At 41.7% G+C, this 16073-nt stretch overlaps 1 protein-coding gene across 1 annotated transcript; it reads left to right on the forward strand.

The window, feature by feature from the left end:
* The first annotated feature begins 81 nt into the window (after nucleotides 1-81).
* Nucleotides 82-9462, forward strand: LOC119655292. Its single transcript, XM_038061113.1, has 2 exons — nucleotides 82-210; nucleotides 8322-9462. The coding sequence occupies exon 2, from the start codon at nucleotides 8332-8334 to the stop codon at nucleotides 9394-9396; it is 1065 nt and encodes a 354-aa protein (XP_037917041.1). The 5' UTR covers nucleotides 82-210; nucleotides 8322-8331; the 3' UTR covers nucleotides 9397-9462.
* Nucleotides 9463-16073: the final 6611 nt, after the last annotated feature.

A 16073-nucleotide genomic window follows, 5' to 3' on the forward strand; every position in this document is an offset into this window, starting at 1 on the left:
AGATTTAAAATGAACAAATAGATTTCAGGCTTACTTAACACCTATTTTTAAGAAAAGCTGTGCAAGGTTCTATTATTGAAGATTTCAGCGTGACACACTATTGACAATCAGCTGTAAACAGGTTTGGTTATAGCGGCCGGTGCGCATGTCGGTTGGTTTGTTGTTGTCCTTCAGCTGGTGTCAATCTTATTTTATGTAATTTTTTCCTTGGTAAGTAAACAATAATTGTTGATTAGCCTAAATTTAAATCTTAAACAATATTTCAAGCTACATGCAACATATTCAAATGTTACACTTCAATGTTGAATTCATTTGGGGGGTCTAATTTCTTCTATTTCACTTTGTAGACTTGCCAAACGCTTCCTATGTCCTATTGTTTACTTAAGGATTTGATTTTTTTGATGCCACAAACTCCTAAGACCGTGACCGCTGTTATGGGAGCAGGGAGGCAGAGTCTAGTCGGCTCGGATCTTCAGAGCCAGCCCGTAGCATTCACGAAGGAAAGCAGTTCTCCCAGCCTGCAGCTAGAAATCTCTCTAAGGTCCCCAAAGAATGGTTTACCCAGTGTCCGTAGCCTGACTCTAGCTAAAGCTGCGCAATTGCAGAGAATGTGCATGAGGGTTTCCCTTCCTTCTCCGCAGCTTCGGAAATGCGAATTGTAGGGTATGCCGAACCTGGCGGCATGGTCCCCTATGGGCCAGTGCCCCGTGCAGACCGCCGTAATCTTGAATGCATTTGCACGCGTCTGGCACAGGAGCTCTCGTGATCGGGCTATGTTATAAGCGGGCCAAATGGAAGATGTCGTCGCTGAGTACAAGGCCATGATGGGCGCTTGGTTGTCGGTCAGAATTGAAGGAAGGAAGTTACGAATAAATCACAAACAGAAAGAATGAGCAAAGCAAGAAGGACTAGACCATCGGTTCTGCTCATTAAGCCGACTGAAGGGATAACATTTGTGAAATTTCTCAGTAAACTCTGTTACAAATTCAATCCAGAAGACAGTGAAGCAGAAGTGTCTTTCACATGGAAAATGAATGGTGGTGTCGTCGTTGAATTGAGCCTGAAGATAACTTGCAAGAGTCATGGGGTTCCACAGAGAGAAACCACTTTTCTACTCTAGAGTCTATGTGCACTTTAGAAAACCGAGATCTTGCCAGGAGACCATCAAGGGAGAATTTCCCAAGGTAACCAATACCTGGGTAGGGAGTGCGAAATCTCGACACACTGTGGCCCTTCATCGACATCCTTAGGCCGTTATTTGAGAGGATGTCCCTAAATGTGTGAGCATTACGGGTCCAAGGAGGAGACTGCGATCCGTCGTGGAGCTTTCACTCTTCAATAGCGGCACTCGGGTCCGGAGGTGTACGGCTCCACGCGCGCGATTGAACCGTTTCTTTTTTTTCCTTGTCCAACTTTGGCTCGCGTTCTGTTTTAACTCGTTAGGCCCTCGCGAACTCCCTTGTTTGTTTGGTGATTTTCAGATCCAGTGCAGATCCACGCATCGGTACAGACACGTTAATTTTGTATTATGACAGGTGAGGTATCGAAGAACCCCCTCTCCCCCACATTCCCGAGCACAAAGGCGTGCAAGAACGTATCGACCGAATGCTTTGATGGAGCTTCAGTCTTAGTTGGTCCACTTACCCAATTTCTTTTAGGTTTTGGGATAGCTCTTCCCTCTAAGTCATCTTGACCACTCAGGATGGTCATTTGACCATCTAAATCTCCTAAATTTCATTACAGGTGTTTCCTGCCCCTTACCCATTGTCTTGCAATCACTGCTGTCCAGGACATATTATCTTGGCTCTAGATTCTGTTGCTACTTAGGATGTTTAGTTTAGGTTTCTTGGAGTTCCTGCAATTTTTGGTGTTAGGAAAAAAGGATATTCCGGAGAAACTCAAATGAAGCTGAAGTTCAAAGCAAAGTCCGAAGGGTTGCAACTTGTCACTGATATTATTTTTTCTTGTTACTGATGATGTATTCCCGAAGGCCATCGAAGGTTCCAATAGATCAAGACATCTTTCTTCAAGCTTCTGATGGTATTTCTCAGGGCATTTGTCATCGCGGTATGGTAGCGTAATACAAGGCGGAATTGGCAGTGAATGGGTCACATATTAAAGTTGGACGTTAATTCTATTGCTTAACCATTTTCCATGGTCAACTTTAAGATCAGGGGTTATTTCTCGAGTCAGCATGACTTTCAACATTGGATCTTCCATATCTCATGGAGAGAAATATGGAGATCCTATCCTAATAAAAAATCCCATGCGAAGTATCTTCACATCCTTTCAAGATTCATCTAATGCATTTCAAAACAGAAAAGTTCTTCAGATAAATTTGATTCCTTGGCAAACAGTAAAAACTGCATTCAACCCTGCACACGTGTTTCGCATTAACGGTGAACAGGACTAAACTTGTTCAATCTCCAACAGGACCAAACACTCGAATCCTATCTCAATTCTCAATCGCTTGGGGCTCGAATCTCGCTCCAGCCATCGACAGACTTCCAATATCGCCAATACTTCCGCTTGGAATACATTGGCGGAACCTGGGAGAATATATCACTCGGATACGCTGTGTATATTCGAGAAAACCCTTGCAACGATTCCACAGGCCATCTTTCATCCGTCGGTAGGAAATACTGAGTCATAACCTTGCAACACGCCGCGGGTCTTCCCCTTTTCCCTGGTTGGAAATTCCACAGCAAAGTTTCTCGTGAAGTTCAGCTTGCGTGTGGCACAGTCCGTGGGGAATGCCCAGTTTTCTCGAGGTACTTCGTCTTGGATGTTGCTGTGGCCGTAGGACTTCTCTGCCCAGCATCCGGACTCACGATTTCTGACGGCCCTGCAACGTATTTAATGTGAAGGTCTAGGGGGAGGAGATGCAGGAGTACATTGAGAGCATCTGCCGGCCAGGACTGCAGAGCCCCAGTAGCACCTGCACACGCGGTTCTTTGAATCCTATTAAGCTTCATCCTATTGTATTTTTTGCCCAAAGCCTGCCACCATACAATAGAGTCGTACGTTAGCTTCGAACGCACTACAGCGGTGTAACTCCAGAGAACCATCCTCGACCGGAGACCCCATTTCTTTGCAAAGGTTCTTTTGCAGGCATACAGACCTTCTTAACCCTCAGTTCTATGTCCAATCTTCAATTTAGCTTTGAATCCAGGATTACACCCAGATACTTTACATTAGAGGAAAGAACCAATCTTTGTTCATTCAGCCGTGGAATTCAGGTATCCTTGGTTTGGTGGTGAATAGCATTAATAGCGTTTTGGTTGGGTTTATGGTGAGTCCGCATCTTGCCTGCCCACAGGCACACCTTTGGCAACGCTCCTTCCATGATGTCGCTAATAATGGACGTAAACATCCCTGATACTAATATTACCAAGTCGTCGGCATACGCCACCACCTTCACCCCGCTACTGTCCAATTTCTTCCATTACTACTAACCAGAGCACCGGAGAGATGGCGCCACCCTGGGGCGTACCTCTATTCACAGCTCTGGTCAAGTGGTTGCCTCCCAGATCCCAATGGATTATCCTGATTCTTAGCATAAATATTATCCAATGCGCAAGATACCCCCCTTCCAATACTGGTCACGGCTTCCTTGATGGCGTTGGTACTAACATTGAATATTCCTTCTACATTCAAGAAAGTAAGTTATACTGTTTGTACTACAGTGACCGCTCAACCTTCCCCTTAACTCGTGGAGAGCATTTTTTGTGGATTTGCCTTTGAGGTAGGCATGCTGGGACTTAGAGAAAGGCATTCTCTTCATAATCGCCCTTAAGCAAAGGCCAACGATGCGGTTTAGTGTCTTCAACACCAAATAGATGATGCTGATTGGTCGAAAGTCCTTCGCGAACTCATGGCCGCGCTTGCCTGCTTTCGGTATGAAATCTACTCGTGCGCATCTTCAAGATTGTGGCACGTATCCCAAGGAGATACAGCTCCGGTAAGTCTCCACAAGCCGAAGCACAAACCTGCTGCTCAAACGAGTAATCCACTTAAGCATTTTTCCAGCGGTCAGTAGCAAGGGCAGTGCCTCAACTGGTAATTTTGATGGCGCCCTATGGTTCTATCCGGTATATCGTAGAAACCTCACGAAATTCCACCAGTTTGAGTTTGTGAATTATATATTTGCCTCACAGAGAGATATAGAGTTATATAATAGCTTAAAACAGTGTCAATGATGCGTTAAGAACAATTGAACATTTGGGTGTGTGTGAGTGGGGTCTCTAGTGGCCCGTTTTAGTCGATTTCCCCCTCTAATGGAATATATCGGCTTCGTTTATGTATCGTAGGATTTCCGTTTCCTTGCTGCAGATGGAGCACATCAGCTACAAAAATCTAATGTCTGTCATATGCGGGGCACTCACATAGAGAATGATCTCGGGATTCCGCTTCCTCATAACAGGATCATCTTCGAAAATTTCTATGCTGTTTTCTATGCCCAGCTAGTGAATTAGAGTCAGTCAGAATGTCCACAATACAAATAGTCTTCCTGCTTTTCGACAGAAGGAACTTTGCCATATGATTTTTTAATTCCGATAGGACAAGTTTAGAGCATTAAGGTTCTGCCACTTGCCTTTATCGGAACTTTGTCCCCAGTTTTTGATAATGACTAATGTTCAATGCTACAGGCCAATTGCTGGTCCGGGGTTGATAAGGCATTCAAGTTCTCATTTCCCTCTACAACACAGATACTCCCAATAGTTCCGTCGTATTGAATCTAGAAATAGAGTTTGTTCGGTTTCTACATTCCTAAACGATTTTTGAACTGATTAAACGACTGCTCAACGCTCTCGATGCAGCTTGATTATTGCTACAGACTGCGATGCGCCTACCTTTCCACCGCTCTTCAATCACCCACGTTGCTGCATTTGCACCACAGTCTGAGAGACCGTTACATATTGTCACAAGGAAAAGCCACTTCTCCTTTTTATTCGAAAGGAAGTTCCCTGCTCAGAACCCTATTTGGTTTTTGAGCCAGCGATGGTTCATTGCAGTTTTCTCTACGTTTCAGGATAACTTCATATCTTCTACCAAACCAAATATCTACATCCTGAGGCCTAAGTCTCCATCTCGAGGCAAAGGTCCGCTTCCACAGATCATAAGCTGTGAGAGCTGGTTTCATCTTTACCTCTACATGTTTGTTCCAAAGAAACTTCTTGTCTAGAATAATTTCCAGATATTTTACTTCTTCGGGAAGTTGAAGGGTTGTAGTCATCATCTCTGGAAGGCAAAGATCATTCAATTTCCTCCTTTTTGTAAATAATATCATTGTGGTTCTATTTGGATTTACCGAAAAGCCATGCGAGAGGCGCGCTGTATGTTCTGAGATCCCGACCAACAGCTAGCACAGCCACGTCATCCGAATAGGCTCGGGCGTGTACAGATATATAACCCCACCATACACACACACACACACAGATATATAACCAGATTTTGCAGTTTAGGTAGCAGTGAGTCGATGAACATACTCCACAGAAGCGGTAATAGCGCACTTCCTTGCGGGTAGCTTTTCATCGCCTCTGTTATTAGGTAGCGATCAACACCCACTGCAGCAAACAGCAATTTCTGTGTTGGCAGAGCATAAATGAACACTATGATTTCTGGCTTCATGATAAAACTTTTGGAAAGGAACACAGTCAAGGACCCCTTCAATGTCCACGATCACTCCCATCGCGTACGCACTTTCAACTTTGCGTCCTTTATCTTTAAAACGAAAGAGTGAAGAGCAGATTCACAAGAATTTCCACGCTTGTAAGCGTGTTAGTTTTGACATTCTTACGTGACACTTCTCATGTGATGCTTAACCAGTCTTTCCAGACATTTCAGTGAGAATTATGTTAAGCTGATTTTCCTGAATTTGTTGGCTTAGGTATGAAAACTAACTTAAACTTTTGTCAAGAGGTAGGCACATAGCTTAGAGCAAGTCATCCTCGAAAAATATTTCTTAGAAGTTGCTCTTTTTGCTATATACCTCGTCACTGGATAGATGCCAGGTGTTTTGAAGTGTCCAAAGAGCGGTATAGCAGCTATTGCTTTTTCAGATAAAGCAGACTCACTTCGAACGTTTTACGAGCCCCTTATATTCACGCTGTGAGTTCCGGAAGTTTGACCAGTTCTAATTCTTTTGCTGTTGCAAGTACGATTCAGAAGTTGTCTGGTCGATTTCCTGAGCTTTGCAATTCTCAGTTCCACAATTTAAAACTTAATGTAAACAATTGTTCATCAACTTGTGTTCAAGGTATGGGACATCGAATCAATGCCTGACGATTGGCAACGAGGCATAATCTGTCTCATACATAAAAAGTGAGATATCACACAGTGCAGCAATTATAGAGGTGTCACGTTGCTGAGTACCATCTATAAGATATTCTCCACTATCTTGCTAGGCCGGATAACCCCATACGCCCAGAAAATCATTGGCCCATACCAAAGAGGCTTCACTCCAGGCAAATCAGCAACAGATCAGATTTTCTCTCTGCGGCAGGCGATGGAAAAACTGTTGGAATATGGACAACAGTTGCATCATCTGTTCATCGACTTTGAAGCCGCCTATGATAGCATAGCCAGGGTAAAACTGTACACGGCCATGAGAGAATTCGGTACCCCGACGAAATTAATAAGACTGACTAGGCTGACCCTGACCAATGTGCGAGGCCAGATAAAAGCAGCAGGATCACTCTCAAGACCATTCGACATCAACAACGGTCTACGACAAGGGGATGCGCTATCATGCGTCCTCTTTAACCTGGCCCTCGAGAAAGTGATTCGTGATGCTGAGGTGAATGCAAGAGGTACGATCCTCTTCAAGTCCACCCAACTACTGGCCTATGCTGACGATATCGACATCATGGGAAGAACCACCCGAGACGTACAAACTGCCTTCATCCAGATCGAACAGGCGGTAATTGGCGCGAGATCTTGGGCTGCACATCAATGAAGGCAAGACAAAATATATGGTGGCAACGTCAGCACCGAAGACGAATCAACCAACAACATCAAACCGCACTGGTCAAACACGAACAAGAATAAGGATAGGAGAATACAACCTTGAGACCGTTGACAATTTCTCCTATCTAGGGTCGAAAATCACAACCGATAACAACTACGATGATGAAATCCGCGCACGGTTGTTGTCAGCCAACAGAGCCTATTTCAGCTTACAAAGACTGTTCCGCTCGAAACGTCTCACCATAGGGTCAAAGCTCTTACTGTACAAGACTATGATCTTGCCAGTCCTCATGTATTCCTCGGAAACTTGGGTTCTTAGCAAGAAAAATTGCGAACTCTTGGCCGCGTTCGAGAGAAGAATCCTCCGAAGAATTTTTGGCCCCCTACATGAGGATGGACGATTCCGTAGCCTACACAATGACGAAATCTATGAGCGATACCATGACCGTCCGGTTGTGCATAAAATCCGGCTCAATAGGTTACGGTGGGCGGGTCACTTAATCCGTATGGATGAGGATGATCCCGCCCGGAAAGTCTATAAGGGCAATATCTATGGTAGAAAAAGAAGACGAGGCAGACCCTGCCTAAGATGGAACGATGGCGTGGGCCAGGACGCCAGACAGCTTTTAGGGATATCGAATTGGTGGACCTCGGCGCAAAACCGGGATGTCTGGAGTTCCTTATTAAGGCAGGCCTAGACCGGATACCGGTTGTTGCGCCGTTGATGATGATGATGATGTAAACAATTGCTTTACATCATGTTATTAATTGAAAATTTCATTGTCATTCTGTCTGCTTTATCCTTCGTCCGTAATAATATGATCTGTAAACGATGTACACGTTCTCTTCAAGCTATGTAATGGCATTATGGCCAACTCTATCCAATTGGATATATGTATCGAAACCTGGCCGACTCTTTTGTGCTATTTAATAAGCCTCTACTTAAAATGATGAGGAGTGACATTCGTCTACAACTTGATCATCTGGCCTTATTTAACGAAAAACTAATAAAAAGAATATTCTTTGTGATCTCAACATATTTGTTGAATGAAGGAATAAATGAAACTTTGTGGCCCTTGCAGACTTAAAAGGTCGTTATCTGCTTTGATTGCTTTGGAAATATGTCTCTAAAGGACATACTGTTGTCCACATAATTGGCTTGGTCTCTTCCTATTGAAGAAGCTATGAAAACATCCCCTATTTGAATGAATTGATTTTCGAATTTTCTTTAAATCTATTTTTCAAAAATGGTACTTATATAAAACTATAAAGACAACCGAGTTAATTATACACAGTAGTCGTCTATCTTGAAGCCAATTTATCTGAATCTACTTCCTTTCATTTCATTTCAGTCCAAATCCGATGATGATCTGCATAGGGCGTAACTGCATACGTTTCAGTTATGCTCCTCCAAATAGAAAATTCCAGACCAACACGCAAAATCTTAAAAATATACCCTCAGCATCACGACAGGTGAAAATCCTTCAAAAGCTCTTAGGTAACCGAGAAAGTGGCAGCAAGAAACGATGGTATCCCCACGAACAATCCACTCAGTCACAAATCACCTCCGTTCGTGACATTGGCAAAGCACAAAACAAACAAGGAAAAAATGCTTCACGTCGAGTAAACGTTTTGAATAAGCTGTTCATGAAGCATATAACCGATCAACTTGCTTCAGGTTCTTTGTCCGAGCAAGTACTTGGCAAGGGGTTGGAGATAAGTCGTGTAAAAATGTCGCCAGATTTCAATGGAATAAATGTGTTCTGGATAGCCAGGGGAGGCGCGCATAGCGATGCTGAAATCGAGACTACACTTCATAAATGCTCCGGTATTCTCCGCCATGAATTGTCGCAGTTGCGTCTAATGGGTGAGGTTCCAAGAATAAACTTTGTAAAAGATAGAAGTTATGCCAATTTAGCAGATGTCGATGAACTTTTAAAAGAGTGTGATTTTGGGGAAGAGTACGAAGGAACCAATTCCTCATCTGATCAAATACGAGAAGAGTTAGGATTCAATAAATTAGATGATAATGAAGACGACATACCCCCCATGAGACATGATGTTTTTGGATTAAACCACAAAGAAATCATGACTGGAATACTGACGAAAATGCGGAAATCCAAAGATGCTTGGATTAACTATGAAATGGATAGCAAAGATGAAACATCTATTAAGCCGGAGATGAGTGCAAACTCCACAACGCCGAAATTGGATGCATTGCGCTCCAAGTTGAATGAAGCTAAAATAAAAGAGGCAAATTTCGAGAAATTTTTGAATTCTCGCAATTTTAAAGAAGCAAAGCCTGAACGAAAGAAACCTATTCGAGTGTTGGAGGAAAGACGACAGAGTGATGAATATGAAGAGTATAGTTGGCGAGGCAGTAAAGATGAAGAAGACTACATTGAAGAGAATGAGAATAAAAAATAGTAATAATATAGGCCATATTTAGTTACCACAACTTACCAGACATCTCACTTCCATCCTTTAGTAAATAAAAAGCCCGTCAAACCTTTTGCGATTGTGTATTTAATTGTATTGGATTGATATCCTGGACAAGCTAAATATTTAAGTTGGACTAGTGGCGTCACACGTTTAGATCACATCCGAAATGAGGATATCCGCGATCGTTATGGGGTTGCACCGATCGTGGAAAAGTTGCGAGAGAGGCGTCTTCGATGGTAAGGTCACGCAATTCGTGCAAACGAGAATTCACTTGCAAAGATTGGTCTGAACATCGAAGTCGCTGATAAACGACCAAAAGGCAGACCTAAGCAACGGTGGCTTGATACGCTGGATGGGGATTTGAAAGCCTCGAGATTGCACCCAGATCAGGCATTCGATAGAGCCAATTGGCGAAACCGATCACGACGAGCCGACCCCGCTTGTGAACGGGACAAAGGCTGAAGAAAAAGAAGAAGTCCTTTGTTATTGGTTAAATCAATAACATGGTGGTTTACATCCACATTGGGTTAGATTTGATGATTCCATTCGAAGTTTTATCTATCTATCTAATGGGTTGAACCATTTGCTGTTTGCTCCATTCTTTATTCGATCGTCATCTTATTATTTTCGCCATGATGTCAGCAGGCTATTTTCAGCTTATAGTTTGAATAAATTTTATACTTTTTTCACCCATGTGTTGTGAAGGTCCTTACTAAAACGTTTCTAGTCACCTTGGCGACGACATCACATTTTTTTGCCATGTTTTGTGGCGACCCCATTTCACTTAAAAGCCAGTAATAACAAATTTCGCTCCTTTTCTCGAACTCTGGCTTCATGTTTCTTTGCACTCCACTCAGCTTTCAGTCTTTTTTGTTCCTTTCCTCCGAATTCACAAAGAGATCCTGACATTTGAAGCTTTTCTTTTCATTTTCGGATTGTCTCCGACTTCAGACTTTTTAGTAAAGTAAATCCAATTATATATTGATTGCAATGAAAGGAGCATTATCTTGTCTCTTGCTTATAATTAGGAATGACGTCACTTTGCTTTACTGATTGCAAAAACCCAGTTTTTTCCTTCACATCGCTAGTGTCGATGAGGAACACGATCATAAAGCTTGAAATTAAAATGAGTACAGAATGTACATTTCATGGCGGTGATCAGCGACCATTAGGAAAGAACGGAAAGTTTACTTTAAATCAAAAAGTTTCTCTACTCAACACTATGATGAATTGTTAGCAGCACGACAGCACCTCTCGTATTCCTCAGAATGTCTTCCAACTGCGTTCATCAACTCAATGAAACTTACTGAGCAGGAGGAATTTAATGTTTCTTACCGGCTGCGCCAAATATTAATGTTATGTACTGCAACCATGCACCTTGAAACCTCTTTCCCAGAGTGCAGCAGTACATTTAAAGTTTTTCACTAGCTTCTCTAGCTTGTATGCTCGTACGGGTAGCCCCCAGTCTCATCTAGGTTCTACCCCGTACGGCCACTGCTCCTAGACCAAATAAAAAGATGAAATGTCCTAGAACCCCCGGCTGATAAGCACACGAAGTCAATTGGACGAAAGCGCAGCTACTATCCTCGGCTCAGCGTCAACTGGAGTTTCTACGTCTTTCCTAAAATAGAGTAACCAGCATGAAGCCAGCAAAACTCTATCCTAAAGAAGGTCAGAATCGGCTTGGAGTCAACTAATGATCAACCTGTCCAGTGTAGAAACTAAGACAGGCCACATTTCATATTCTAGACTCGGCTTTTATTTGAATCGGCAAAAATCCATAATTGCTGATCCTGCAAAGTTCAGACATCATTCTTCCGTAGCAATAAGAAAAAAACGCTATTCATCAATCTGCAAGAAGTGCATAAAAATGTAAACACAAACAGCAGCTATTACTCGAAGCACATGGTGAGAAATGGTGGTCGTGCGAGTACTCGGAGCGAAACAGCATGAGAATTTCATTCGCTCTCTATGCAGGCTTGCTTCGGGATTGTACTACTGCTTCGCACCAAAAGGGTCTGAAGCTTTAAGCGTGGATTGTTCATATCATAACACCATGACCAGTTCAATCTTACCGATTTTCACCAACATTCGCAATGTATATCTTCACAAAACATCGAGTATTCATCGGTCAAAACTCATGTTCTGCGCATCAGAAAAGGTTGTGGGTCTTGCTGAAAATACAGTGTTTTTCAGCTGGTCATTTAATGTGTAAAACAAAACCTTATTAAAATCGATTCAATGTCTGTCCGTCTGTCTGTCTGTCTGTCACACGCACTTTTCTCCAAAACGGCTAAACCGATCCGAACGAATTTTGGTGGACAGATGGGAACTATGAAATCCCACGCATACAGTGAGTGGCATAAATTTAAGTGGAGTTTAAAGGGTTGCTCCCCATACATGCAAAGGGGGGGATTCAAAAAATTTTTTTTCCGGATATAGTTGTGTAGGGTATCAAATGAAAGGTCTCGATTTGTACTTTCCAAAACTGATATTAGTTTTGGCATAAATTGCAAAGTGCACGAGTAATGAGTCAAAATATACGCACTTGAAGTGAGACAGGACTCATTTTCGGAAACTACCCAACCTAAAAATCCGGAAAAAAATCGGAGTGGTGCGCCTAGATGAAATCTAGGCCTCAAAATATTGTCCATTCCGATATCTGCTCAAACAAACTTACTAATAGTATATTACTACTTTTTAGAAATTTACTGAAAAACCCCCCTTAAATTCATCCTAGGACTTCCGAATTTTGTACCAGCATAGGAGACAATATTTCGTATATATGTGCTAAATTTCATGGAAATCTGGGAATTAACGCCAAACTTATAGCAGTTCAAACTTAGCAATTTCGCGCGAGTTTACTGCTGACGTCATAATTATCCGGAATAATTGACATTCGCGTGGAATATTAAAGTCGCATTTATGAAGAATCTATTTATCTGCAGCCCTTTTTAAGGTTTTTTGTAAAACACTTATGTGCAATCTAATCTTCGAGAGATGTCCCATTCCGGTATCTGCTCAAATAAATTTACTAATAGTATATTATCAACTTTTAGAAATTGACTAAAAAACTCCCCTTAAGCTCATCCTAGGTGTACCAAATTTTGCACCGGCATAGAGGACAGTCTCGTGCATACACATGCCAAGTTCCATGAAAATCCAACTATTAGTGTCAAAGTTATAGAAGTTCAAACTTATCAATTTCGTGCCAATTAACAGCATCCTAAGCCATACAAATAAGATGCTGACGTCATAATAAACGAGAATAATTGAAATTCGAGTGAAATATTAAAATTCCATTCAAGAAGAATCTAATTCTCCCTAGCCCTTTTTAAGGTTTTGTGTAAACACAAAACCTTATTAAAATCGGTTTACCGTCTGTCTGTCTGTCTGTCCGTCACACGCATTTTTCTCGGAAACGGTTACAGCGATTGACACCAAATTTGGTAGAAAGGTGGGAACTGTGAACGCTCACGCATACAATGAGTTACATCCTCTTACGTCGAATTTAAGGGGGGGTCCCCATACATGTAAAAGGGGGGTGTAATTTTTTTTTTCATCAAATATAGTCATGTGGGGTATCAAATTAAAGGTATCGGTTAGTACTTTTCGAAAACGGTCTTAGTTTTGACATTTGTTGGAAAAGAGGGGAGTGCGGGGGGTTGAAAGTGACCATTCCTTTACGGGGGCCATTCTCAGAAACTACCCAACCGAAAAATCTGAAAGAGGCTGCCACTATATGGTGCCTGGGCTCCGAAATACCTTCCACACTGATATCTGCACAAATAAAGTTAATAATAGTATATTATTATAATTTTTAGTAATTCGCTGCAAAACCCCCCTTAAGTTCATGCTAGGACGACGAAATTTCGCAACAATATAGGGTGTAACATAGAGCATGACGTTACCAAGTTTGGTGGAAATCGCACTATTGCTAACAAAGTTATAATACGTCAAAGTTGTCGCTTCTTTGCAAATTCAAGGCTATAAATGTCAATATCATCCGAAAGTGGATATTCTCACATAATATTGTATATGCATATATTACGGGCTACGTACTAAGAAATGCACAAAACCTTTCGTAACTGAAGCGTCCAGCTTCCGGTTTCCCGACTTGTTTATATTTGATGTTGGTTAAATTCTTGGCATTTGCTAATAACATTAAACTGTGAGTGTGAAGCGTATGAAGTGGACTATTATCAATACAGGGCTTTCCATCAAATGATTTATTTAAATCGCTTTCTAGAAAATAGAGGGCAATGGAATTTTTAGCTATATTACACGGAGCTGTCGTGCACTCGTCACTCCTCGCATCATTTTCTTTTTCTTCAGCCTTCAGTTCACAGCCGGGTTCGGCTCGTGGTGATCGGTTTCGTCATTTTATTTTATCAAATGCCTGATCAGGATGTAATCGCGAGACCTTTAAATCCCCATCCAGCGTATCAAGCCACCATTGTTTTGCCCGGCTTTTTTTACCATTGCTTTCGATGTTCTGACCAATACTGGCTGTTGAATTCTCGTTAGCGTGAATTACGTGACCACACCATCGAAAACGCCTCTCTTGCAGTTTTTCCACGATCGATGCAAACCCATATCGATCGCGGATATTCTCATTTCAGACGTAATTAAAACGTGCCACACCACCAGTGCAATGCAACATCTTCGTCCCCATTACCGCAAGACGCCGTTCATTGTCCTTTATAGTCGGCCAACACTCAGAACTATAGAGAGCGGCAGACGGACGGCATTGCAGTAAATACGTTGATCCCGAAGAACCCCAGTTGGGGGATGTCACTTCATCCAGGTTGCATTAATGCGTGAAACAATTTCATTACGCAGTTCTCCATTGGCTGATAGCATTGACTCCAGATATTTAAATCGCTGAGTTCTGGCAATGGCAGTAACCTGCCCAGAACTGAGCGATTTCAATATCTCGGGTCAATGCTATGAGCCAATTGAGAACTACGTTATGCTCCTCACATAGGGAAACACAAAACCTTTAATACCTGAAGCGTCAAGCTTCCGGTTTCCCGACTTGTTTAAAGATAGTTAGCGCGTATGTCTCGTTCATGCGCGTGATGATCTTTTTTTCGCTCAAAGTTGCTTGGTTACCCAATTCTTGTATCTGAAGTTGATTCAATTCATCAACTAGAGGTGAAATCTTGTCTTTGTATACAATGGCGCCTGATTTTGTTTGGTAAGTGCTGTTTTGCACTGAATGTCTTTGCGGAATTGTTCGATTATTTTTGTATTTCCCTAACAATTCGGCCTTTGAAAAATCGAAATCAGTTATGGAAGCGTTACATAACGATAATTTAACAGTAGCACCGAGTTTCACATTAGTGATGAAATTTATTAGTGTAGTTGTCCCTATTGTTGCTAGTGTCGTATATAATTCGACAATTGTAATGAATGGTTCTAGCTCCTTATGCTTACCATCGAAGATTGGGATTATCTTTATTGCTGTTTTTAAGTTGAAATCAGCCATGATGAATTTTTCTTGTAAATCTGGCAAACTGGTTTCTAACTCTGCAGTTATACCGTCTTGTTCGATATCTTTCACTGAATATCCATGTTTGCCTAACTGTAACTAAATGTGTCCCTCAAGAATAGCAGTTTCAACTTTGAATTTGAGTTTAAAGTCTATTAACTTGGAATCCTCTACAGTTATGCCCCTCAAAATTTGGTTGAATTTTTGTTTTCTTTGTTTTAGTTCGTTCAATTTTGTGAGCAATGTTTCGAAAGTATATAGAGCTCTTGAACTGTTTTTCAAATTACTTAAGATCTTACTATTTTTATTTATCAATTCCTCCAAAAGATCCATACAGTGAAAGGGTTACAAAGATGAATTTGACGATTATTTATTTAATTTCTTTACAACATATTGTTTGTTGTACTCATTATAAATATGTAAAATTAACATTATTATTATAAATATAGCCGTTCTCGTTATGGTCTGCTTGTATTCTTGTAACATCGTTTGCTCTTGAGTTGAGCGTTGCTTGCCCATTTTATTGAAACTCATATAACTTCTGTTTCAACAGTTTTCTTTGATCACTGACCGAAATTCTCAAGAGTCGAAGGAGTTCTGCTTGGTCTCTTTTGAGACGAGTCTCTTTACCACCTCTGGACCTTCTCTTTTTTGTAATAGCAGTCAAACATCCTCTTTTCTTTGATCGTATATTTTTCTATGTTCCTTTGCTTTGGTCCTCTGAAGACTTGTCTGCCGATTTTTGTGGGCACATATACTGGAGGCTTTTCGTTGGTTGTTGCTTTGGGTAAATATCCCTCCAGCCTATTTAATAGTTCGTCTATCTTCTCGATGTCCTCTGGACTGAAAATTCTTAATTCGTCCGTTGTAGCGTCGGTTAAAAAGAGCTCCAGTTCACAAGTTGTGGGATCACGGTTCCCAGGGTAGAAAGTTGCAGGATCGCCATGTAAAATAAGAGGGAGGCTGTCAGGGTCGCCATACGAAGTAGGATCGTCATGTATGATATGCCGAATATCTGGATCGTAGCTATTTGGGTAGATAAGTCCGCCTGAGCTATCGCTAGATAATGGCAGTGAACTATGGATAGAGTCCGATAGATAAAAGGCGAGAACTCAAGGAATAAAAATTCCTTTCTAACATAGTGGCTGGGCCGCAGATAAGATGGCAA

This window comes from Hermetia illucens, chromosome 4 (assembly GCF_905115235.1).
Source record: "Hermetia illucens chromosome 4, iHerIll2.2.curated.20191125, whole genome shotgun sequence".
Classification (NCBI taxonomy): Eukaryota; Metazoa; Arthropoda; class Insecta; order Diptera; family Stratiomyidae; genus Hermetia; species Hermetia illucens.